General features: G+C 32.8%; 1 protein-coding gene across 3 annotated transcripts in view; it reads right to left on the bottom strand.

Annotated features, from left to right (window-relative positions):
* The window catches only part of LOC126855646 (uncharacterized), a 103,235-nt gene that overhangs the window by 50,139 nt on the left and 27,386 nt on the right, over window positions 1–25,710 (bottom strand). For 2 of the 3 annotated variants that reach the window (XM_050603456.1, XM_050603458.1), the window contains exon 4: window positions 22,766–22,806. The exons of the other annotated variant lie outside the window; for it this stretch is intronic. In XM_050603456.1, coding sequence (XP_050459413.1) covers window positions 22,766–22,806 — 41 coding nt within the window. The remainder of the gene's footprint in view (window positions 1–22,765; window positions 22,807–25,710) is intronic. 3 annotated transcript variants of the gene reach the window in all.

Below are 25,710 nucleotides of genomic sequence, written 5' to 3'. Positions count from 1 at the left end.
TGGAAGTCGTTTCTCGCGATCGTTGCCGATCATAAAAATGCAGATATACAATGGGGCCACATTTCTATACCTATATTCTATATTCTATTCAGTGTGATATCACACACTTTGTCGTGTAAAAAGATATATCGTATAAAAGAATGCTCCCATGATACATCGCGACGCTGGTCAAATTTCCAATAATATAATATAAAATATTATATTTAGAGACGCGAATTGAAAGTGGAATTTTTTCCATTTTTTTTTTTTTTTTTCAAAAAATGCATAATTGTACGTATGTTGTATCCATTCTTTTTCAAAAAATTTTTTTGAAAAAAAAAAAATGGATACAACATGTACAATTATGCATACACATCTATAATTTATAATATTTAAATTTGTGATTCAGAGTAACGCAAAAAACATTTCACATCTTTTAATTTCAATGCTAATCTTTATATACTGTTATTAAATTTTTTCTAGCAAGTTTCAGAAAGGCAAGACACATTCTGAAATGTGAAATATTTCATGATGCTATAAATTCCTAGCAGCAACGGCTTCACAATAAGCTTACAAAATTTTGTAATAATTTGCATTTGAATTAAATGCACACCAATAAAATTATTATCTTGCATATAAATTCCCTTTGTCAGAAATGTAATTGGCGTGTGGAATGCAATTTTCTGAAGCAAATTACAGCTATATAATATATAACCATTAAGGTTTCATTATATCTTTTTATTATAAGAAGAAGAATTGTTATGAGCTTTACACTTTCTCTCAAAATAAAATTTTTGTGAATTAATACTCATTTTTGTGCGTAACGTCATTCAATTTTATTTTACTACCCATAATATTGTCGATTGCTATTTATCTACCATTCTGCGATATGCAGTACAAAACCCAAGACCAAATCTCATGCAATGCGTATTAAAGGCGATATCCTAAAAGGTAAACGTCAAGTGATAACGACGATGAACGGTCTTCGACGTGTTCGCGAGAGAAAGAGAGCTTAACAGAGTGAGAGAGAGAGAGAGAGAGAGAGAGAGAGAGAGAGAGAATAGAGGGTTGCGCTCCGGCAATTCTCGTAAAGTCCGATAGATCGTTCAATGGCAAACCGAGCGGAAAGGCGAAATCAACGTCAACCTAACGATATTCTGTCGACGGGCAACATGGTCGCGCCAGCATACCGATATCCATAAACATAAGCGGGGCTTTGCCGCCGTATCGCACAGATGCTTTGTGACTGTAAAGGAGGAATGTTCGGAAACTCGGAAAGCAGCGCAAAGCAAGCGCCATTTCAAGAAAAATTAAATAACTTCAGTTGCGAGACTTGCCTATAAAAAAATAACGTAGACCATCCGCCGCGCTTGTCTTTGTTCGCACATCAGGCAGAATTTCCGCGCACGTAAAATAAACTAGATTATATCTTGAAAGAAGATCTTACTTATTATTTTTTTAAATAATTAATATTAGACGAATGCGACATATAAAATATTGATTTATCTGATGGTAAAAATCGTTTAAAAAAAATATATATAAACCCTACACGGAAACAATAAATTTTTGTACGCTAAAAGGCGTGATCTCATTACATTGCAGCCACCTTCCTTCAAAATGTGTATTCAAAAGCTTCAATCGGATTTACTTGGCTCTACGGCGAAGCGTAAAGTTTATTCTTCCGATTAAGGAACGACATATATATATATATATATATATATATATATATATATATATATATACATATATATATATATCTTAAAAGCGAGTATTTCGGGAACTTGCTTTCTCTCGCGCGCGGAATTTATACGAGTCGGTATTTCTCTTGTCGCTAGATAACCGAGAAATTCTCCATCGCGCCGATCGTATTTTCCGCACGAGCGGAGAACGGGGCTCATTCCTCGGCACGTCCGGGCGAGTGCATCGCGAGCACCGTTCGTGCATTCGCATATCGCATTCGGGGGAGGGGGAGGGGGGTGGAGAGCAGCGTTATTCAAGGGAGCCAGAAGTGTGTCTGCCGGTTATTGTGTCGCGCGTAATACAACTCACGCATCTGTTTAACACAACGCCATTGTGGCGGTTGCTAAGAGGGTGCTTGCGACGCCGTACACGTGGCATTCGCCCCGTCTTATTGCCGTCGAGAGACACTGATTGCGAATAGAAATCGTTTCAAGCGGTCGCGAAAACATCTTCTCAAGGGGGAATTTCGACGATAATGTATACGTAATTATTTGACGATATTAAAACATTTACAAAAATTAAATAATAAAAGGATTTCGGAAACTTAAAATAATTTTAATTAATCTTAATTTTGCAAACGTGCAAAATTAAATATAGCCAATATTTTCTAGAAATACCTTATATCTTATAATGAAATGAATGAAGCGACTGCGTTTATGGATCACAATCTCACCGGAGCAAGTCACAAATATATTCACGGAGAAAACTTTACATTGGCAAACATCGTTACCATCACGTTCTCTCTTTCGGTAGTTTTCAACTCAATGCTATCGTTAGTCCTCGTAAATTGAATTTGCGATATCTGTTTGTCCAAATACAAAAGGAGAACTCGCGGAAACTTGCCGCCATAGAATCTATATGAGGAAAAAAGTTCATGACGGAAATTGAGTTCGATAAATCAACTGAGGAATGTCGAGATAGCAAAGTCGGATTTAATTAGCTGGCACGTAATTATCTTCAGTACGTGGCGAATAAATTTACAATTTTAAAGCTCTTCACATCTCGTATATACGTTGCTGGGAATTGATTCCATATAAGTGGGCTATTTCATCGATGATTAATGAATTTATATCTGGCGATAGTAATGTATAACACGGCTACAGTCATTTGCACACTCAAACCGCTTATCGATCAATATTCCATAAATCCATGTTGAAATTTGTCACGTGATAAATGATACGTAACGTCCCGACAGTTTTTTATCCCACTAGAAAGGAAGATGTCTTATGATGGACGACAGTTTTTTGTGCGCAGACTCGTGTGAACAAAGTTTTAAAGAAACAAAAATTTTTCTCAACATCGACAGGCTCCCAGTGTTACCTTTAAACGATCTGTATGATTCGCACTTTTATCCGTCGTGTATTGCAAAAATTTCACTTTTTCTATTCAGTCAAAACGTTATCATGGTGGTCATCGCTTTGAGCGCAAAATTCCAAATATATTACACAATCAATAAACTCGAAACTCGATGAACTGCATAAGAATCTAATATGCTCGCTAGTTTCGCGAGCCTTGTTAATTTTGTTTTAGCTGCAACGTATCGTATAAATTTAATACAAAAAAAATCGAACGTTTAACAAACGGACAAATTAAACAAGAATGGAAATGTTCTATCTCCGATCGTTCGAGTGCACGGCGATAGATCGAACTGCAAAGCGGTACCCCGCCCGAGATTAAAAGTGAAAGCCGCCAGGGCGATTTCGCCCTGGAAGTCAGCAACCCGTAAAGGAATAAGCGAGCGGGCGAGCGGGGGGGAGGGAGGGGGGGGAATTGCCACGATTATGAGATGTAATTCGTCTCGTAATAAGACGCCATTGTTGGAGTAACCCCCGTGGAGTAGCCGTGTTACGTATGCATTAGCCGGGGTGAGTAGTTTGCATATACGCAGGGCGGAGTAACGTCGACACGTGTGCGCGATCCGCCGTTTTCCGTGACGTAAAGTGGCCACGCACACATACGCACAGACACACATACAGGCGTATACGTACTACAACCATCCTCGCGTATAACACACTTTAACCTTCCCTTTCCCCTCCCCCTCCCACCCTCCTCTTGTCTTTTTTCTTTTTCCCATCTATTTCTCGTGTGTATGCACATATCGTTGCACCTGACTCGGCACAATGCGAACTGAAATTATGACTATTTTTGCATTCGCAAAAAAACGCTGACATTGCGGCAAATTACGCGAGGTAGAGTATTTAATTGCACACGCCAATGGTAATTATCATATCACGCAAATGATGCCGCTCGTGTTGACAGAGGAAGGATAAAGTGAAAACGTCTTAATTGCAACTCGACGGAAATTGCCAGTATCTTGTGCATTCCAATGTCATGCAAATTAGTGAAAAGTATATGTCGCTTTAAGATATAGTTAGTTTAAGTTAGCTATTTATTTTAATTGATAAAAATTGATAAAGATTTAAAAAAATTAAATTAAAGATAGTGTTTTATAAACATATCGTTAAAGAAAAACCGATTCAATTTTCAAAAACGAATGACAGATAGTTTTTGAACACAACAATAAACCGAAATACCATAGAAATAATAACGAACTGAATTCGCGCGACAAAATTTTAGAATGCGACATATTTCTCTCTCGTCGCAAAATTGTAAACTATTTGATGCATCGCGCATCATAAGAGAGCGTCGGATATAAAGTAAATAATTCATAGCGCACGCCTTCCAATGACACGTGGGCTCAAAATGAGGGGTGGCTCGGGATAAGAGAGATGATTTGTCCCGGCGCACACGATGCACTTCCGGTACACTTCACATCCCGATAACTACGCCCGCCCGTAAATCTTCCCTCCTCGACGCGACGCGCTGCGATGCGGAATTTCATCCTGTATAAACAATTTATCGGGGACGGCGCTCTCCGTCTTTCGCATGGGAGAAAAATTTGTCATGGCCGAGTGACGGGGCCGGGTTTTCGGGATGACAAAAAGATTCTTCATCGCGAGAATCTCTCTTACCACAGAGTTCTCCAAAATTATAAATTGAGGGTCGTTTACCCTACGGGCTGATATCGCGCCCTTGCTTCAACGTGGTGACATGAAGACGAAAAATGCGATTTTGCGTTTTATTTCAACACGAGTCGCGTAAAAATAAATATACATTTTATATTACAAGCAAAATCAGTCAACGTAGATTGCTGATAAAAATTAACACTCCATATAAAGTTGCTTGAAGCAATAAAAATAATAAATTTTCGCTCTCAATTTTTTTTTTTTCATATCTTCAAAGTCCCGCACAGGGGCTCTCTCGAGAATCTGTCAGTTTCAAATGTCTATGCAAATAACTCTTTTTGTCTGCCCGACTCTAAACTTTGCTCAATGGATGGACTAACGCGATTTTAGTTTGCCGCGAGATGTCAGGAAGAGGATCTTGAATAATTTATATAAGCCAAGAGCTTGGTTCCCGTGTTATAATGTATGCGGACGAGTAACATTTTGCCTGACAAATATATTGTTGGCGAATTGAAAAATAAACATGGGCATCAATTTTCATACATTCATCACAATGACTTTTATGAGAATTTTTTTATACTTGTCCGTTTCTAATCATTTATGTCATTTTTTTAAATTTAGGTGTATAAATCTGTTATAATTCGCAAATAAAAAATAAGAGACTGTGAAAAATTTATAGTTCTAAGTTCTAAGATGTATTATGACATTTTAAAATATCGATTTATTTTTTTTTTATTTACTACATGTATATTCCATTCTAATCTTCTTTATATAAAAGAAAGGAATAAAGAGTATGTGATGAGACGTCTTTTTAAAATTTCCAGCAACTTTTAAATTCGGCGATAGAATTCCACACATATTTCAATTCGATAATAATACGAGAACAATAAGAGTAGGATTCAAGGTTCAAAAAACGACGATCGTAATACTTGGACGGGAGAAACAGTTGTTTCAACATCTGAACAGCAAAACCGCTGCGTCAGTATTAATCGCGAAATCGTGATTGATGGGCCGAGAAAGAATAGACCAATATCCTGAGAAAAATCGCCACCTTAGTGTCAACGTGTCAACCGCGGTTTGAAATCAGTGATTGATGGAAATTCAAAATGTGAATTTAGAAAATTGCTCGCGACAGACGTCTGTCAAGTCTACAAAATAAGGAAAAACAAATAGAAACTTCAAAATTATCCAACTACTTTAGCAATATTATAGTACTTTCCAAAGATATAATGCCATTTCAAAAAGATAACACTATTCTAAAAAAAAAAAAATATGCCAACTATCCATTCGCAAGTATTTTTATTCTTATAGATATCAATATAATTTTGAAAATAAGCGGAAAAAATGTTGTTAAAAATATTAAAATATTACTTTAATATTGTCAGAAAAATATTTTATACTACACGAAAGAATATAATAAAAAAAATTCTCAATTTCCTTAAACTTCATAGACACGGTATATTAAAATTAAATCAATAAAATAACTGTCTGTAGCTTATGGTCTTTTTTCTCTACTCTTCTCTCGTGCTATCTCTTACACGCAAGTATCTTTAAACAGTTAAGTCAAATGACCCGAAATTTATTGCTGATGCCCATTTTCTGCTTTAAGTGAATATGAAAGTTCACGTAAGTTTTTAAGATATAGTATAGAGTATCACAAGATTCAGTCTTGAGAAAAAATACTTCGAATTTCACTATCAGTTTCTTCCGTGTCGTCACGTCTTTTTTAAGATCTACTATACGGTTTAGAGATGATAAAATACACGTTTCCTGGTACAACGGCATTTCACTCTTACGTCGAATAAAAAGTCCGGAAAGCATGTTCGTGATATGCGTATCTCTAACAAAGAAATAGCGACATAATAATTGAAAACTGTTAGTCATCATTCGATATTATTTTATTTTGCTTTCTGATAAATTTTATTTTCTTATAAAAGAAATAGATCATTAAATAAGAAATGGAAATGATAAATAAAATAATAATTAATAAAACGCATTATCTTTACAGGTTGAAAGTTTTACGATATGATTTGACGGCAGATATCCGTGGGATCACAAAATTGGCATAATTGAATCTGCATTCAGGAGATGCACCATGAATTCTTTGTGAAAACCGAAGAAGAGAAAAGAAAAAGCATCTATCTCCTTTTCCTTTGTGATTTTTTGCTTCCGAACGGTAAGAGTGAAACAAAGCTGCGTTCGCGCTCTGAAAAGCCTCTCGCGGTTTTTCCCTCTCGCCTTTTTTGCGACGTCAGAATGGTCGATAAAGACCTTTCAGACGAGAATGAGATTTCTTCGACGTGGAAAAAAAAAAATATATATATATATATATATATATATATATATATATATATATATATATATTAATAATATATTATATCCTTCTCTCTTGACCTCAGCAATCGTCTCGCTGATTTTCCTCCACTTATCACACTCAAGAATAATTACATTATTTATATCAGACGTAAAAGTTATGGGATCGACATAAAATTAAAAATTTAGATACATTTTCTTTACGTAGATAAGAACAATCTCTCGATAGTGCAAACAAAATTAATCAATTAGATATTCGATTTTAGCGAATTATTTATTTTTCAGCAAATTAATTATATATTATAATTAATATATAATTAGTATAAAACGGTACAAATTAATTACTTAATTTCTATTTGATACAAAATATTCTCTAATCCATATTTATTTAAAACGAGAGAAAAGCGTACGATTTGGGAAAATAAGATTTTGCATTATATAAATAAATCGCATACATTAATTTTCTCTCTAAAAGCTTGCAGATTTATATCAATAATTAATGCCAAAAATTTTCGTAACAAGATAATGTTAATAAAAATCAGATATTCGAATTGCTTCTGCACTGGGCTTCGTTAAAACATGTACAATTTATCTCTAATATATGTATATGGTCGACACAAACAGCAGGAGATTTAAAAAATATACTAAGCATCATGCTCCCGCAGTTACGGATTTTTTCGGTGCGTGCAAATGACTATACATGTGATACATGTGTCTGTCTACTACGTGACACATAAAGTTGCATTTTTTTTTATCCGCGTTCTCTATATATTGCTACAATATGCTCGAATTTTTATATCTAAATTAAGGGGTATATAATTAAAGAGTATTCCGAATTTAATATTTCCTCTATAAAATGCTCCAAAATATCATCAAATATCATCATTTAAAAAAAAAAAAAAACTCTCTACTTAATTTGAAGTGGATTTCCTCTTAGCAAAAATGTTGAGAAAGACTTAAGATTATTTCTTACAAATTTTTAATTTCTGCGTCATATAGTATCCTTACAACTTAAATTAAAATAAATTCCATTTAAAATTAATTGAAAAATATAGTTTTGTTATCTCTATGAACTTCACAAAGTTTGATTTGTAAAAGTTTTTTTCTTTTTTCAATCGATTATAACTCGAAAATTATATATTGATGCCTCGACATATTCGCTAACGATAAGAAAAAATTGTTTTCAAATTGGCTAGAAAATCTCCTATTAAAAGAACATCCGGTGGTTTTGACACCCTATACAATGCATCGCGATATTTTTAATGCAATATTTCTACCTTTTCGAATGCGAAGGAAATTTCTTATCATTGATCGTGTTTGACCCCGTTCGATATTCAACACAAATAGAAATAAACCTTGACACAGGAAAACCAAATTTTATGATAAAAATCAAGGAAAAAGAAAAATTGTAACTTTTTTTATATAATATAATAAATAGTATAATCTTAGACTTTTCTCCTATACTATGTTCTCTATTACAAATTAAAAAAACGCTCGCGTGGACTTCAATAGAAAAAAAATGAAAGATGAGAAATCTAAAAGGGAACCTAAATTTAATATGATGGGAGCTACAATAACAAGATTATAATAGAGGAAAGTCCAGTATAATGCACGCTACATTCAAAGCTAGAGTTTGAACTTTTGCGCGAATTTTTGCATTATGATGGAATCGCACGTAGAAAGCTTTCGCACGTCATAGGGGATTTCAATCTCTGACGAGCAAGCACAACGTCTCCTGCAACATTGGGAATAAGAGTTGGCTCCGTAACATACATTCACGTCAGCTGATGTGACTCGCTTGCGCGAGTTCGTTATGAGATTTAACTTCGCGTTACGTTTTCCCCGGACGTTCTCTTAAGTCAGCTATTACTGGTTAGCTGGCTGTCGGAATTCCTTTTATCACGAAGCGGTTCGGCTCGCAGCCAAAACCGAAAATACATTGGTGGCCGTTTGTTCACCGACGCGAATGATAACTCCGTCTTCCGGTTGCATGCACGCTTGCAAATGTAAACAACGTTTTATAAATCTCTATTAGTTCTCGGGCGAAAAGGAAAGGTGGTTTACACAACAATAACAACAACAACAAGTCCTATTTCTCTACCTCTATTATATGTTAAATATAATCACAAACGCTTGATTTCTACTCTAAAGACAATTAATAAAGATACGACGGAATAGTCCCGAGCAATTGACATATCAAATGCAACATATAGACTTTTACGAGATTAAAGGAGATAAAGCATCTGCACGTATCTATATTTATATGATATTTCATATTAATACAATTAGTAGAGAATTGACAGAGATATTTTAGAAATATTTTGTATAGGAAGAACGTAGTCATACATTTAATCGTGTTTATCCAGTGTAATATAAATAATAAATCTCGAGTGTATCGTGGATTAAATTTCACTTCCACGTCTTTCAATAGATTAAATCCGTGTCTAAATCGATCGGTCGACCTCGGGGAAAAAACACGTGGTTTACGGATGACTGAATAATTCCCTACATCAGCTGTATTACGTTTCGAAATGAATGACCTTTCTCGGAAATTGAGAGGGGAATCGCGGAACTTTGTTGCACGTTATTTCGCGTATTAGTGCGCGATCCTGCGCTGATCTTCTCCGATTATTTTTTCAACCGAGTAAAGCAAAAGGCTCTTCCTGTTTTTTTTTTTTTTTGCCTTTAACCCTTAATCGCGTTGCCCGTTGCGTAACAAACGCTGCGCATAATTTCTGGTCACGCGTTATGCAAATGTGGTCCGATACGAGGTCGACTGTCTAATTCGAGACGTGGCTCCCCTTCAAACGAAGAGAGAACACATACTGTCCAAGCATCGCGCTCAGAGGGGATATTAAAATTGCAACTAGGCGAGCGCATAGACGGACACCGAGGGTAGTTACCGTGCGACTTTAAATTAACACCCCTGTGGATGAAACTTCATACACGCACGGGAGATGAATAAATATATTTTCCATGCTCCAGATATGATCGCGAGTATTTTCATATTTTATACGACGTCGATTAAAGGTAGTAATATTTATCGAGGCGCGAAATGCAACTACGAAATAAGAGGTAATGAAATTCGAACTCGATTTCTTTTTGCCTCGCTCGGCGACATACGCGCAAAGTGTTGATGTGATCTTTGATAACATTAAAATGATTATATCGCGAATATTTATTAAATCCGCTTAAAACATTAATACTGCTACCGTGAAACGGAAACTTTTAATGAGATAAGATTGATGAGATATAATTTTAAGAAGATATAACTGTTATGTAGAGAGACTTACTTTTTTTGCAATTAAATATTATTTCGGAAATACGTTTAAATAACATTTTTATAAAACAGACATTGTTTGTCGTAAAAGTCTCCATAGAGAAATTGTGAGAAGCATAAACAAAGATCGCGTTACTTCTCCTCTTCTTACGCGATCTAATTTCATAATTAAGTGTGATAAAATAAACTCAACATATATTTGTTGCAATGGCAATATCGAATACTGCAACAATTTCCCAGAATTATAACGACATTATCGAGTTATAGTATATACAGCAAATTCAGAAGAGAGAGAATCCCTCTTCGAGGATACGAGTTAACGATGTTGCGGGAGTTCTGACAGCAACGTGATCCACGAACTATATAAATTGTGCTGCGAGCTATGCGAGAGGTGGTTACACTTTTCCGACAAAGAATAAACATCATTAAAGTTAATCTAGAGTGAACACTAGATTATAACGAAATTCGAAAATAAGCTCTTATAATTTTCACTTAACATACAAATTGCATTTTGCTACCAGAAGCAGTTAAAATCCATTCAACTTTTATTAAGCATAAATTGTGCGAGTCGCGTATATATATTTTCCACTTTCAAATATTTTATAGAAGAAAATATTGAAGGTTTTCTTTTTATTTCAAATGTATCTAAAGCATTTTTTTTTTTTTCCCATACAAAAAATATTCGATGTTATCGGTTTCAAATATTAAAATCTTTACCTGGATTCTTTATCAAGAAGACATTTCTCTTTCCAAAAGCTAAAATCTTGATGCTTCATGTAAGGCAATGCTTCGATTTTCGCTTCAAGTATCAAACGTTTCATTTTCGATTTTCTAGAATCCGTACGTACTGTCGTTTTCTTAGATCAGTTGTCTAATCTTTTCTCCAATAAGTTATATAAGAGAACATGTAGTATTTCTTTTAATCATTTCTTTTATCTGTCCTTCTTCTTAGAAAGAATTGTATTTTTCAATTAAAAGAAATACTTTATTTTCAACTTACTTTTGCACTTTCCTCCACACATGATTTCTTCCAAATAATTATATTTAAGTTTAAAAAATTGTACGATATAAAAAAGAACGGAAAATATTTTTGCTGATATTTGTATCTCTTATCTTTATGCGTATGCAATTTGCTAAACATCTTACATATATACGGGGACTCACATTTTTCGCCATAATAACTACCATTACATGTTACAACCGTAATCCATCAAGCCGAATCCGGCTAGGTCCAGGCGAGATGAGGTTTCCTATGGATCGTATCCCTCGAAAGACCTTGCGAAAATGTTGCGTGTGCTAAATTTTATCCAGAGGGTGCTAATCGCGATTCCCATATCAATCAAAGATTTTCCGCAGACGGATATTTCTCTCTTCCTTATCAAACAACTGAAAATTAGCGCTGTATCTCACTCTTAATCCTCCTCCTTTCGCTCTTGTAATAAAATTTAGACATTTAGTAAATCTATTGGATGCATGAAATGTATAATGATTTGTGGAAGCTAAAATAACAAAACAATAATTTTGAGATTTGAATTAGACTATAAAAAAGATTATTTAAAATTGATTAAATTATATTAGTCGACGAGAAAAAAATATCTGATTAAGAATAGTGTTAAAAATTTTTAAATAAGTAGATTTTTTGCTTTTATCACAAAGAGTCAAGTATACCAACAAAATCTTGGAAGTTTTGATGAAAATCTGTTGAAAGATTTTTATTGAACATTTATAAATTCTTCCAGTACAACAGTTTATTCCCATCGAGATGACAAAGCAAAGGATTACGAAAATTGTCTTTCATGATTTTGTACATAAGACGATCTTCAGGCTCTGTGCACAGTTATCTCATCTTCCTAGAATATTGGATTTTTTAAGATCGTACAAAAGGACACGGTCAGGCAGACATTTTGCACTCATCCAGATATTGTGTTGTTAATACAGATGTACAGAGACGAGAGAAAATCGACAACCCGCGACCGCAATTACATCCTAATTCTCCCGGGCTTAATTAATCCAATATCCGTCGGTGTTTATTTCTGTTGACTTCGCAATTAGTGTTGAATTGCTCTCGTAATGCAAATCGTAATATTGTGAGCACTTTGTTGCCACGTTTCCGCTTTCTTGCTATCATCTACAAAGAGAATCTTCTAAAAGAGTTAAGGAAAAGAGATCTTTATCATTTTAAATCCAGTATAATTTTATCTAATACGATACGGCAATAACTCTATGAAACGTTTGTCAAGAATCGATTAAGTGAATAATTAACTAAAGGCTGACTTTTTAGAAAGTTGTAAAAGGTTTATAATCGCGCAAAGTTGCTTCTTAAAAAAATTGATAATTTTTAAAAAACGTTAGAAAAATTTTCCTTATAAAAAGAGTCAGTAAAATGAACGCGAATATTTCCTGGCATATAAAACAAACCTAATAATCCTAACATAATTTATCAAAAAGTGTTGCTTGCTGTGCTATGCTTATTCATCTTTTTGATAGCTGAATCGGGGAGAGAAAAGTTGTGAGGCTTCCAACAGTAATAATTAAGAGAGCATTGTATGTCGAAGCCACAAATATTTCATTAACGTTATTAAATGATTCGTCGTAAAGTTCTCGACGTTGTCTCTCAGTTCAGAAGAGCACTTTGAGGGGACTAGCAGAATTTCATTAATCAACCGCCGATAATGGCGGTGACGTGTCAAACAATGGTCAGCTTGGCATTAGCCACGCCTCGATCAGAATCTCGTAATTACTCCTCACGCTCTCCTAATTAACCTAGATTAAAAGTTCGCCAATGTGATCGTTATCGATTAACAAGTGAATAAGCAATGAAAGTATCAAAGTCATATTTCTTAAAAAAAAAAAAAAAATATATATATTCATATTAATTTTTTTATGTAAAATAATATTTTAGATGTTTAGATTGAAATGATCATATTTAAATCATTTATATAAATAGTTTTATAGCTTGGTTTCAAAAGTCAATCGTAATATCTACGAAATCTTTGTAAAAAACAGTAGAGACAGTGATTAAGATAAATATACAGATGTCACTTTAAATTATTATTTAATTACTAATGAAAATGTTAAAATCGTAGATTCTCAAGAAATTGTAACAAAATTTCAACAAATATTTATTTTAATTATTGCGTAATTCAATGTCACGGCAACATTTGACAAGAGCTTTCTTAAAATCATTCGCAGAAAGTATTTTTTCTGCAAAAAAGTAGTTTGAATCCGCAAATTAAGTATGAATTAAACGGAATGATTAATACCGATGAAATATCATAAAAAACATGCTAAACGAGTTAAGAAAACCGATGTTCGGATTCAAGCTGGCGTTGCACATTTACGATTCTGGATCACGTCCAAAAATAAGTTCGCATGAACGACCACCAGGGAGATTTTATAACGTCATTTATTTACCAAACGCTGAGCGTTGAATCACCAATCAAAGCCCGCATCGCGAACTATGACTATATTATCGCACTCTTGCATAAATTTCAGAAAATAAATATTTGTTTCCGTTACATAATATGTAATATTTTGCTTCAAAATTGTAGAGTTCATAGTTAATGTATATTATTAATCCCCCTCATAGATGATTAAGATGCTGTCTAACCGCAAGCTGATCAGCTAATTAATATAGATTGTGACCACAGGCTTGTGACATAGACTTCGATATACGCAACTGTCATCTTTAATTTTTTTAACAAATTACGATCGTCGTGTTTGGTTTGTCAGATAGAGAATAGATAGATGTTGAGAATAAAAGAATAATTTTGCAGTGTAACGTAAAAAAAAAAAAATTGAGGAGGTTGAATTATAAGCCCAATTCGCGGCCTCATTATTTTTTTGACAGAATGGCAATCTACTTTGTTTAAAGCACTTTAGCTCTATTTTGTAACGGGAAGATTGTGGAAAGTATGCCGAAACTTTTGGAACAGATAATTTATATGTACGGCATTCTCTGATGGCGTCAGGAATAGACGTCAGAAGAAACAGCATATGATATACTCGTCCATTTATAAAGATATTGCAAATTGCTTTATCTGCAACTGAGCAAACGTCTTTCTGTATTGGCATTGTAAACATCCGTCGCCCGTCCACCGTATCAACATCAACGTGCCTTTCTAACGCAACGAATTTACTCCTCAAGCCTGCTCTAGGATTTGTCGCTTCGTGCTTACACATGGTGCGATTATAATTCACTATGTACAAACTAATGCAAAAATCCTTTCGTGTGGATGCGACGAGATATGAGTGAAAATAAATACTTCTATAAAGATTCCGCTTAATAAAAAGTTCAGTTTACTTTCTGAAATATTTTAACTGACAGATGTTAATTTTTAAAAGTAACTTTTTTAATAACTTTAAATTTTACCGAAAAGTATATATAATAATAAAATTACAAGTTTCTTCTTTTTTTCGAAAAATTAATCCTTTATAATTAGCAGCGAATTCTTTCTTAAATAGCGAATTTGAACAATGTAACATATTTTTGAGCGGCAAAAAATTGAAATTTATGAGCATGTTAAGAAGTGATGTCTCAACTCACGAGGACATTAAACATGCTCGTAATGCTGTAGTTACCAGCCTACCTGTTGAAGCAGCCTAATGGCAACGATCGAACGACAAGTTGTGGCTCTACGGGATTACGATAAACCATTACGATAAACCACAAGTTATGACCGAAATTTGTGCGAGTATCAAAGATCTATCTATTCCTTTTATGCAAAATATTTGTTTGCAACGTTAATTAATTAATAATAGTAAAAAGTAATATTAATTTTCTATTGTGTAATATTAATTTTCTATTTATCGTATGCTACCTTTATAAACAGTAGATACTGCAGTTAAATTAAAGGGTAGTAAGATAATTTAAATCAATATTAAAATTTCTTATATACCTTATGAAACACGTGTTTCGTGACATTTCTCTCTGGCAAGGATATGTCAAATATAGTCGCAATGTAGTTGAAAAGAAAATTTGGACAATTTTCATCTAGAGCTGCAGATGTGCGTAAAGATAGGTTTCTTTTAAATTTGCTCTACAAGTTTTGAAAGTAAAATACAAATTTTGCTTTTTTCCTCGTGTGCCACGAGAAAACTTATTTTACTACACAGAATAAATATTCTGAAAATCTGTGCAACAATTCGTGCACGTTCATCACACGTCTATCTGTTGATACGAAGCGTCGCATTATCAGCGGGGTCACAATCAATAATAATTCGACGTATCGTCGTGTCGTCCCTTGGCAAATTTGATCGAATTTGGGCGGTTGAAATATTATTGGATAAATTAAAGGGGCAAGATCGATTAGCGCGCGATGACGAGACGAAAACCCAGTGGTCATGACAATCTCTCGATCTCCCCACGCGTACGGACTTTCGTTATCGCGTATTCTCGCATGCTCGACCGAGAGAGCACTCGACCCATTGATTTTGAGACGAGAAGGAGCTGGCAGTCAGAGGAGAGAGAGAGAGAGGAAGAGGTCGAGGAATAGGGTGGAAACGGGCGCGGGAGACGAAGAACGGCGGGACAGACGACGCCAGCACTTTTGGAACACGCAGACACGGTGGCGAAGGCCAGACTGCACCACCCTACTGGAATCGATACGTCAATCGTCCCTATGGACGGCACGGAAACGGTGGCGAAGCTAGTAGGGAGTGAAAGATGAGAGAGGCGAGAGAAAGAAAAAGAGAGAGAAATAGGAGGAAAGAGATAGAGAAAGGGGGAGAAAAGATGGATAGAGAGATAGATGAAGAAACGAGGCCGAGGCAAGCGAGGCATCTTCCAACGCGATAGTTGTATGTAAGAAAAATATGCAGGAAAAATTTCAGATAATCCTAGTAGAAATACTACTGAATGGCAACTCTTCAAAAGTATAGTGAATTCAAAGAAATAGATATAGTATGGTAAATATGTCCAGACAAAAGATCTCTGAAGAGAAGCTTGATAAATTTCTCTTCTTAGAAAAAAAAGGAAAAAGGTTTTATGTCGTACAGATAAAAAAAAAAATTTTCTAGTAATCCTTCCTATTCCACATTTATTCTACATATATGTTAAATATATTATATGTATATATTCAATACATTTTAATATTGTAACCGCTAAATCATCTCCAGATGAAAATAAAAAATAATTTGATTTATCACTCACCAATACGCAACGGAGTTACAGAGCACAATGTTGATCTGTAAAATACAAATGTATCCAAATTATATATATAAAATATATTTAAAATAATCAATATTTTAAAAGATAATTATTTTGCGCAATTAAATATTTTATTTGTCTTTGAAATAGATTAGATAGATTTAATAAAAAAATTTATACATATAACATTTAAAGCAATTTGTTTTTATGTACAAATTTCTACGAAATATGCGCAATAAAAAAGAATTTAATCCTCATATATATATATATATATATATATATATATATATATATATATAAATAATGTAAATTAAAAAATCTTAAACAATATTAAAATACTTTATATTTATAGAACACACACAGAAAATATTAATTGTGACAAATATATTTTAAAACTTGAAGACATAAAAATAAATTTAAAATATTTTATTACATTATAATGTAAATACTACATGATAATGTAAAATTGATATCGCGAAACTAATCAATTTTACAAATAATAAATAAGAGATTAAATAAATAATATATCACTATGATTGTTCTGTCGTCGCCTGATGTCTCGGGCCTCCTGCTCCTCTCCTGCATTTGCTAGTTTTTAATGGCACTCATAATATATTCACTCGCAAAAACCGATTAATTATGGTCGTGTACGCACTAATCAGCAGAACACGAACAATTGCATGCCATTTTCCCCGATATTAATCTTATATGACATGTATTTTATTTATTATTTTGCGACAAGAAAATACGATAAACTTTAGGATTTGCTAAGCATTCGAAAATCGTACGATTTCACAGAATATTTGCAAGGTCAAATACCGTGCGACGAGGAATTCCTTACTATCGCGGAAATATTACTCGCTGTAAAATTAATGCATATACGGAATATTCTCTCTGTCTCTTGAATATTAAATTATTTATTAACAAACAGTTGACGCATGTTACTGTATTCTTGAATCCCTTCCAAGCATTGTTAAAGAAACAATTATCGTCCGTAAAAATAATATTAATATTTATCACAATAAAATAATAATTTATATTTTTTTATTCTCTGCTTGAAACGTATTTAAATCGCGCAAAATATCTACTCATAAATAGTCGTCTAGCCAGAGAACAAATTGTCAATCGCATGAATTGATTATTCGCATGATCCGATAATCGCTAATTATAATAATTATACGGAATAATTACGTTTAATCTTCTTGTCGCGATCGTACTTTGCAAGATAATGTGACGAAGAGATTATTACAATTAGAAATTATCGGGTTAGGCGAATAATTAATTCTTGCGATTAATAATATAAGGCAATAGCTATTTAGCAAAGCAGATATTTCGTGCTATTTAAACATTTCGATTCAATTCAAAGCAAAGAGAGAATTGCAATTATAAACTGTCGTTTCGTTATAATATTTATGAACAATAATTGTTTCTTTGCACGTGGATACGAATATATTTTACATCGCGCTTTAAATTTTTCCTTGATTTAAATGTAATTTATTTATCATTTTCGGATTGAAAAACGTGCAAAAACAAGCAAATTATAGATTAAATCGCGACGAAACGACGAAAAAACGTATTACATCAAGCATTTAATAATTAAATAATTAAATTCAAAAAATAAATTATGTTGTATAAATAATTATAACTAAATAATTATAATTAAATAAATACATACTAATTAAAACTTTTAATAATCAAAAAATTTTAAAAATTTTCCCACGCGCACACGTTTGATATATGTTAAATAATTGCAGTTAATGTATATTAATTTTTCCGCGATTAAATATCGCGTACGTTTAATCGATGTAAAATGACGTGCAAACTGCATGTTTATCTATATTCTGCAATTAATCATATTTTTGCGAGTGAATGCTCAATCAAGAAGCAGCAAAGGACAGATAGAAGAAAAAGAGGAGGCCCGGGGAAACATCAGGCGACGACAGAGCACAATCGTAGAGTAAATAATATATTTATTTAATCTCTTACATAATATTTATTTAATCTCTTATTTATTATATGTAAAATTAATTACTCGTTTAATTATTAATTTTACATTATCATGTAATATAATGAATATAAAGCATATTTTTGACTTTATTTAAATAATTAATACATTGCGCGAATTAGATTCTTATTTATCATATTTCATAGAAATTTATATTTTAAAAAATTCTTTTTGAAAATTCCTTTATTAAATATGTATTTAAAGAACAAGTAAAAAATATAATTGCTCAAAATAATCACTTTTTTTAAAAATTAATTATTCTGTTAAAAATTTGGATACATTTGTCTTTTAGAATATTTAGAGTAATTCCATCGTTGCAATTTCATTGCAGTGCCTTTCGTTTTAAAAGAAGAAAATTAAAGCGTAGGCGGAAAAGAAGGCGAGAGACATGTACCGGCTTTTGTCACAGCGGATATTAAACTCGGGACTCTTTTGTATTTCGAATCGATGTACACGAGTTATGTACAAATGCGTTTATTCGATTACAGACCAAAGTGAAGAGAAGATAAGTGAGGAAATAAGACGTCCTCCAGCAAAGAGCTTGTGATAGGCCAAAATAAGTTAATAGAAATACTATGGAACTTTCATTATCTTCCCTAAACTGAAGTACAAATGTTAAAATAAATATTTTAATGATAAAACACTTGCTTCTTTCACTAATTTTTTTGAAAAAAAATTATAACAATTTGCAAAATTGACAATTTACGAAGTACAGTTGCTTAATTAACACAATTTTTTTTAGCATACGAATCTCTAAATGTTATTTAAAAGAAAATAAAAATATATAGCAAAGAAAGAGAGAGAGAAAGAATTTAATTAATGTGAGTACTTTGACAAAAATATATATGGAATTGTTAACACATCGCGCAAAAAAGAAAGAAGCACCGCGTTTTTAGCAACACTAAAGTTCACGTATGACTAGTTTAATTTACGAGCATCCGTATTTTTCTAAATACAGCCCTTATCTTGTGCGCATTATTCTTTCTTCATTTACAGGGGATTGGACTTTTTCGAATACTCACTTGATGATAAAAAACGTGTGTACGTATTCGCTTATGTCTCTCGCATTAAACGACTCATTACTGGCAAACACATACACAGTCCAAGATCTGACAGTGGTATTATCCGAAATTCTTTTACGGTCAAGAATACGCGCTCATAAATTACGCCAGCAATTTACGATCAAGTGTGTCTCTACGTAATGCTTGCATTTATGCTCGTAGAAAAGTTATTTTAGATCATCAAGCTCTTCGTTTCGCTCCATGTTCGACGCTTTTTATTTCTAATTGTGATGCACGTAATTATTCAGAATTAGACGCAGTACATTGACGTAACTCAAAAGAATATTTTCAGAAGAATATTTTGATGATTTTCAAAGATGTAAAATATACATCGTAAATATTTAAAAATCAAATATTACGTTACTTAAATATTATTTTTAAACTATGTTTATAATATTTAAATTAATTATAAAAATTAACATAATGTACGTTCTCACATATTCTATCGCGTTATCACAATTTGTTCTGTTTGTAAATCAAGTTTGTATAATCAAAAAAGATATTTCTTTTATAACGTTGATAGAAATATATCATATTATGCTCGAATTAAATCTTCCATAACTGTCGGCACGCGACTGTAAAATTACTTGGCATTAATTCCGACATGTATGAACTCTATCTTGATCGCGTATTCGTGATGATTATCATGACTCGATAGACGTACAAGCCACGAATGTTATCGTAGTGAGTTTGTGAATGGATTAATCAAATTTATACGATTCTCGCCACGAATTGCACTTTGTATAAAATATCTTCGTTTCATACTGAAAAGACGCAAAACCATACTACATGCATTCAGATTTGTACAAAAAGAGAACGCTTCCTCTCTCTCTCTCTTCTCTCCCTCTCTCTCATTCTCCGTTCTTTTTATACTTTGCAAACTATACATAGTATCACTTTCGTGTTTCCTCTCTCAGTAAACCCAAGACGGATACACCCTACGAAAAAAAAAGTAATATTTCCTGCACGTCGTGTCGGTTTTGCGAGAAATGAAAAAGCGTTTTGCCTCGTTGAAAATTTACGTAGAATTTTTCACATCAAGTTTTCTCAATAAATTGTAACATACATGATCGTATTATCAAATCTCGATATTAAATGATTGTAAAATATATTCGTGCGGAATAAAGATCTATATTATTCACTCCTCAAAGCCACCAGGGATTTTCAAAGTTTCTGTCTCTTTTCCGGAAAGCTGCCTCGCGTGACATGGTCTTATCCGGTCCCGCATGTATCTCGATGCTCTTGGAAATGGAAGCTACAACCGGCGGATCAAGTCACGAATTCACTTCCCTGTCAGTGTTCGTGCTAGCTACATTAAGCGCTATTCCCATAGTATCAAGAATTTTATTACTGTAGTAACATCATAAATTATTTCTCTCGCGCAACGTGCGAAAATCGGACACCGACTACTACACGGGCGGACTAAAATACGGCGAATAAAATACTTTGTATTCGTAACATATGCTTCGCACAATATCGTAATGATTCAATTTTGACAATATTCGTGAAAAATATTTTATACTGTTCAATGGCAAAATAAAAAGGTGGAAAATATTTTTTTAAAAATGTAGAATTCTAAAATATCTTTTCTAAATTTAATTTCCAGATGTAATCCCGCTCTGCCGCACATACGAGTAATAAATTTTAGCTTTTTCTAAAGGGTAATAATATTTAATTTATTTTAATATATATCGTTTTCCATAGACAAAAAATTTTTATTGAAAACTAGGTACACAGATACTACATCTAATCCCGAATCCGAAGCTAATTTATTCCGTGCCGCAACGTGAGTCAGCTGATTGTAGCGATCCAAGTAGTATAGCACTATCATGTGTCAGACGCTAATGCCTTATATTCGCGCGCAAAATGGAATGTCGGAACCCTCGCCAGCGAAAGTAATTTCGTCCCTTGATTAATTTCCTGACACAACCTAAAAACATTTTATCCGTACAATTTTATGGCATATTCTACTTCTCTCTCTCTCTCTCTCTCTCTCTCTCTCTCTCTCTCTCTCATCGACAAGAAAAAGCTAACGCAAATATGTCTGCGATGTATTTGTGCAAAAATTGTAAAATAGAAAAATTGCATCTAGATCGTAATTTAAAAAAAAAAGAGTTTTTCTCATTGTCAAAATATTGTTAATAAAATAATTTCCCATTAAAACTCTTTTCCCGAGATAAAAATATTCTATAAATATTATACGACAATTTTATGTTTCAAAATAAGCGGATGACATTTTAATTGTACTTTGAAAAATTTAGAAATTTTTTTCTTGATAAAGGAATTTATATTTTTAAAAATATTAATTTAATAATTTGAAGAGAAATTAAAATTCTCGTCAAATGCCATGAGAGAACATCATTTGACATATCTCTCAATTCATTTTTTTTCTCTTTTCATAGAAAAATATCAAAAAACTAAAATCCAGATTAAATTTAATCAAAATAAAGTCCACTTAAAATTTTATTTCAAAAATGTGAAATTTATTATTTATCTATGTTATGTAAAGCTTAAAAGATATTTGTAAAAGTTTTTTCTCTTTATTGTCTTTAATTATTTGTTAAAAATGTTAGCATCTCAATATTTTCAGATATTCTTTATAAAAAATATTTCCCAACATAATTTAACCATATCAAATGTAGGAAGCAATTTGTAAACAGAACAAATTTACAGTCACAATGTTTGTGCATTCACATTGTTTTCATGAGTACAGGCATTTCCGCAACTGACGCAAGCATGATAAGGGCATTCCACATCGCGAATCTCTAATTAAATGGCATCAGCTCGGCTCAGTCTTGGCGAACTGTGATAAGCTAAGTTTCTATCATTCCTACGAAATTAATTAGAGATCTGCATCCTTTTAATTCATCTTATAATTAATAATTCGACGAGAGCAAATATTAGCATTTTCATGGCAACGAATAGTTAACATAACGTTGTTAAAATCTTAATTCTATTGAGATGAAAGCAACAATAGTCTAATAAAAGGTTTAAAAAATGATATAATTTCTTATATTTTTGTTGAAGAGAAAAATTGTTAGTGGTTGTTCAATTAATGCAAAGACATTATTAGAGACATGATAAAAGTAGGACAATTTGTACATGTTTGTGCACTAAATCGTATTTTGGCAAAACCAGTGCGATTGTGCGTTTGATAGATGTGTTCTTTTTTTTCAGGAAAGATCCATCTTTTATGTGCAATAAAGAGATATGCAATATAATTGAGTGCTGTGTTCTCGGCACTTTATTCGCACATGATATATGTATACTTACAGAAGTAAAGCATTTGAAGAACAGCATGATGGGTTGCACCCCTGAAATTTGTGAATTCACAACTGAGTATTCGACAAATAACCACATACACACACACAAAACGCATCGAAAATATCTATAAATCATACCAATCTGTTTTTTTTAGATAACGACATTAATGACAGATTATCTGTTAAAAGAAATAAATTTTTTTGATAATATTTGACAATGATTAATATAACCCTGTTAATTATAACGCAGTTGTGTTATCGCTCATTAATAATACAGAAATGAATATTGCCAATAATCCATCAATCATTAAATCATTGCGTAAAATCTTATTCGTTATATATGTTTGATTTTAAAAAGATGTAAAAGTGATATTTGTTATGTAACAATTAATAAAAGAATGATCTGTTTTAATCTGTTCTTAACAAACATTTAGAAATTTGAAAGATTTATAATTCTGCACGCTTCTTAACTATTTTATTTTTAATACACAAGTTTTATATAATACTTAACACTATTAAATTTTTTAAGGAGAAACAAATACGTAGACATGAATGATATTAACGAATAAAGGCGTGCGGATTCTCCGATCTGAAGGAACGAACTGTGTTCGTTTAAACAGTTACAGTTAAGCCTCCAAGTAGATGCTTATATCGAAGACATTAATGGACTGTAAACACTTAAAGATGTTTACAGCCTTCACAGAAGGCACCGTTTATTTCTATATCGATCTGCAAACAGACAATTATTCGTTAGTTTAATATTTACCAAAACGAATAATTACCGAAATTTATCACTCGCGGCAACAATTTTTTATTATACGATACGTATATCAATACCTTACAATCCAAACAAAATGTTATATTAATATATTGACGACTGGCATTTAAAATTATTTATCGATGTCTTATTTCAAAAAAAAAAAATAAATGCCGAGATTCTCATTTCATGTATATTCGAATTAATACGACAAAGTGTTAAAGATTCAACAAAATATTTTTCACAAGAGTGACGAATAAGATTGAAAAAAATATAAGTTAGCATATGTGGAAAACATATAAACTATCCGACAGTAGCTAAATAATTAACTTGAAAATTATTCATCGCGCATAATTAGGGCAGGATTGAATTTACATAAACAAGCTATAATTTAAGATTTTTAAAATACATCAGCAAAAATTGTTCATTTAATCTAATTGCGACATTAATCTGAAATCTTTGAGAGGCTTAGAAAAACCATTTAAAATTAAAATTCTTTATATCGCGAATGATTTTTAATGATTTTTAATCGCTTGAGCCCCCCTAAAGTTTCCCCATTTTTAAAGTAAGTAAAATCCAATAATTCGCTCGAGTCTCCTCTCCCAAAAGATTCTCCCGTTGCGTCTTTCCCGTACGTCAAAATGATGTCGCGCAAATATTTTCCGAGACGTCGAAAAGAGATGTTCTTCCGAACGATAGACTCGACGTAATATCCAGGGGATCGAGATATTTTCTGAAGGAGCCGACGAGCAATGTCCTAATTTACGAGATGTTTACATCAAAAGCTGTCCCGCATACGTAGATCATCGTGTAACTGCCGCGCTTGATGATGACATTAAGAAACATTTTAATACCAGGTGGCAAAAAAATTTTTAAACAAAAATAAATAAAGTATTTATACATAATTTTCCTGATAATAATTATTATATTAATTCGACGATTATAATATTTTGTATCGCATTTCTCAATAATTTAGGGCGCCTCTCATGGATTTGAGGTCAAGTACTTTATATAATAGCAGCTTCAATGACATTAACAATAAGTAATATGAGAAAAGCGAAAAGAATTCTGTACAAAGCGAGACGTCTCGAGAGACTGGTGACTATGTTTATTGAAGCGTGTTTATGCCGGCCTCCATTACGCCGCTGAGTTACGAGGCTAAAGCTGAATAGAATCTACGATACAGCTTTGAGATATGAAGGTTCTCGCGCCTGTGTATTCAACATCTCTACTTATTAAGCTACCGGGTGACCGTCGTCTACGGAGTAATGAGATAGAAACTACTTAACCCGTATGCGCGTGCCTAAGGGTTTCCTCGGCTCGATCTCTTCTCGTAGTTACAATTTAGATGCTAAACTCCAAAGTCCTCGTGTGTTTGACGTTTTAAAAACCGATGCAGGAAAACGTCACCTTAGAGATAATTTTAAAAATATCTCGAATCACAAATATGGGAAAATAAAAAAATTAATTACGCACTTTACACGTTAAATTAAAAAAAAAAATTTTTGACACTTAATTTTTTCGCTAAATTAATATAATGTAAATATGTAAATATCATTACGTTAAAATGCAAAGTAATAGCGATTCTACGCGAGATCGTAATCTCATTTTATTACGAAGATACCGGTAATGTCCGACATGGAACAGGTCAAAATCCTGCAACGATATTTTAACCGTGAGTCAGCACGATTTTCAAGAATACGAAGTCTTTCTCGCAACGGAAACCGCAATTGCCGTGAGATTCGAAGCGTTCTAAAATTCCAATCATGCTTACTTCACGACCCGATAAATTACGGTCAGGTCGTGACCCCGACATTGGCAGCATCTAGCGTTGCTGACAACACATAACGGAAGATATTCTTAACTCTTAAAAGCAATGAGACGTAAATTTTCTCGATAAAATTTTAATAAAATTTCGATAAAATATTGCTGTTATAAAATATACAGCCGTGATATTAATGTAGAAAGTTTTATATTTTAAATTAACATTAAAATAAAAAGTAATATTCTTATTACTTTTAAAAGTTAAAAATAGAATATCGAAGAGTAGAATTCTTCGATATTCTGCCTTCGACTTTATAGAATATCAAAAAAACCTGCAAACCTTGATTTCTTTTTAATTCCTTCATCTTTAATTAAGGGTCGGATAAGATTATCTGAAAGATAATTGCGTCACTTTGTCTTTTCCTAGATCTTGA

Source organism: Cataglyphis hispanica, chromosome 16 (assembly GCF_021464435.1).
Source record: "Cataglyphis hispanica isolate Lineage 1 chromosome 16, ULB_Chis1_1.0, whole genome shotgun sequence".
Classification (NCBI taxonomy): Eukaryota; Metazoa; Arthropoda; class Insecta; order Hymenoptera; family Formicidae; genus Cataglyphis; species Cataglyphis hispanica.
This window is presented reverse-complemented; position numbering and strand designations above follow the sequence as displayed.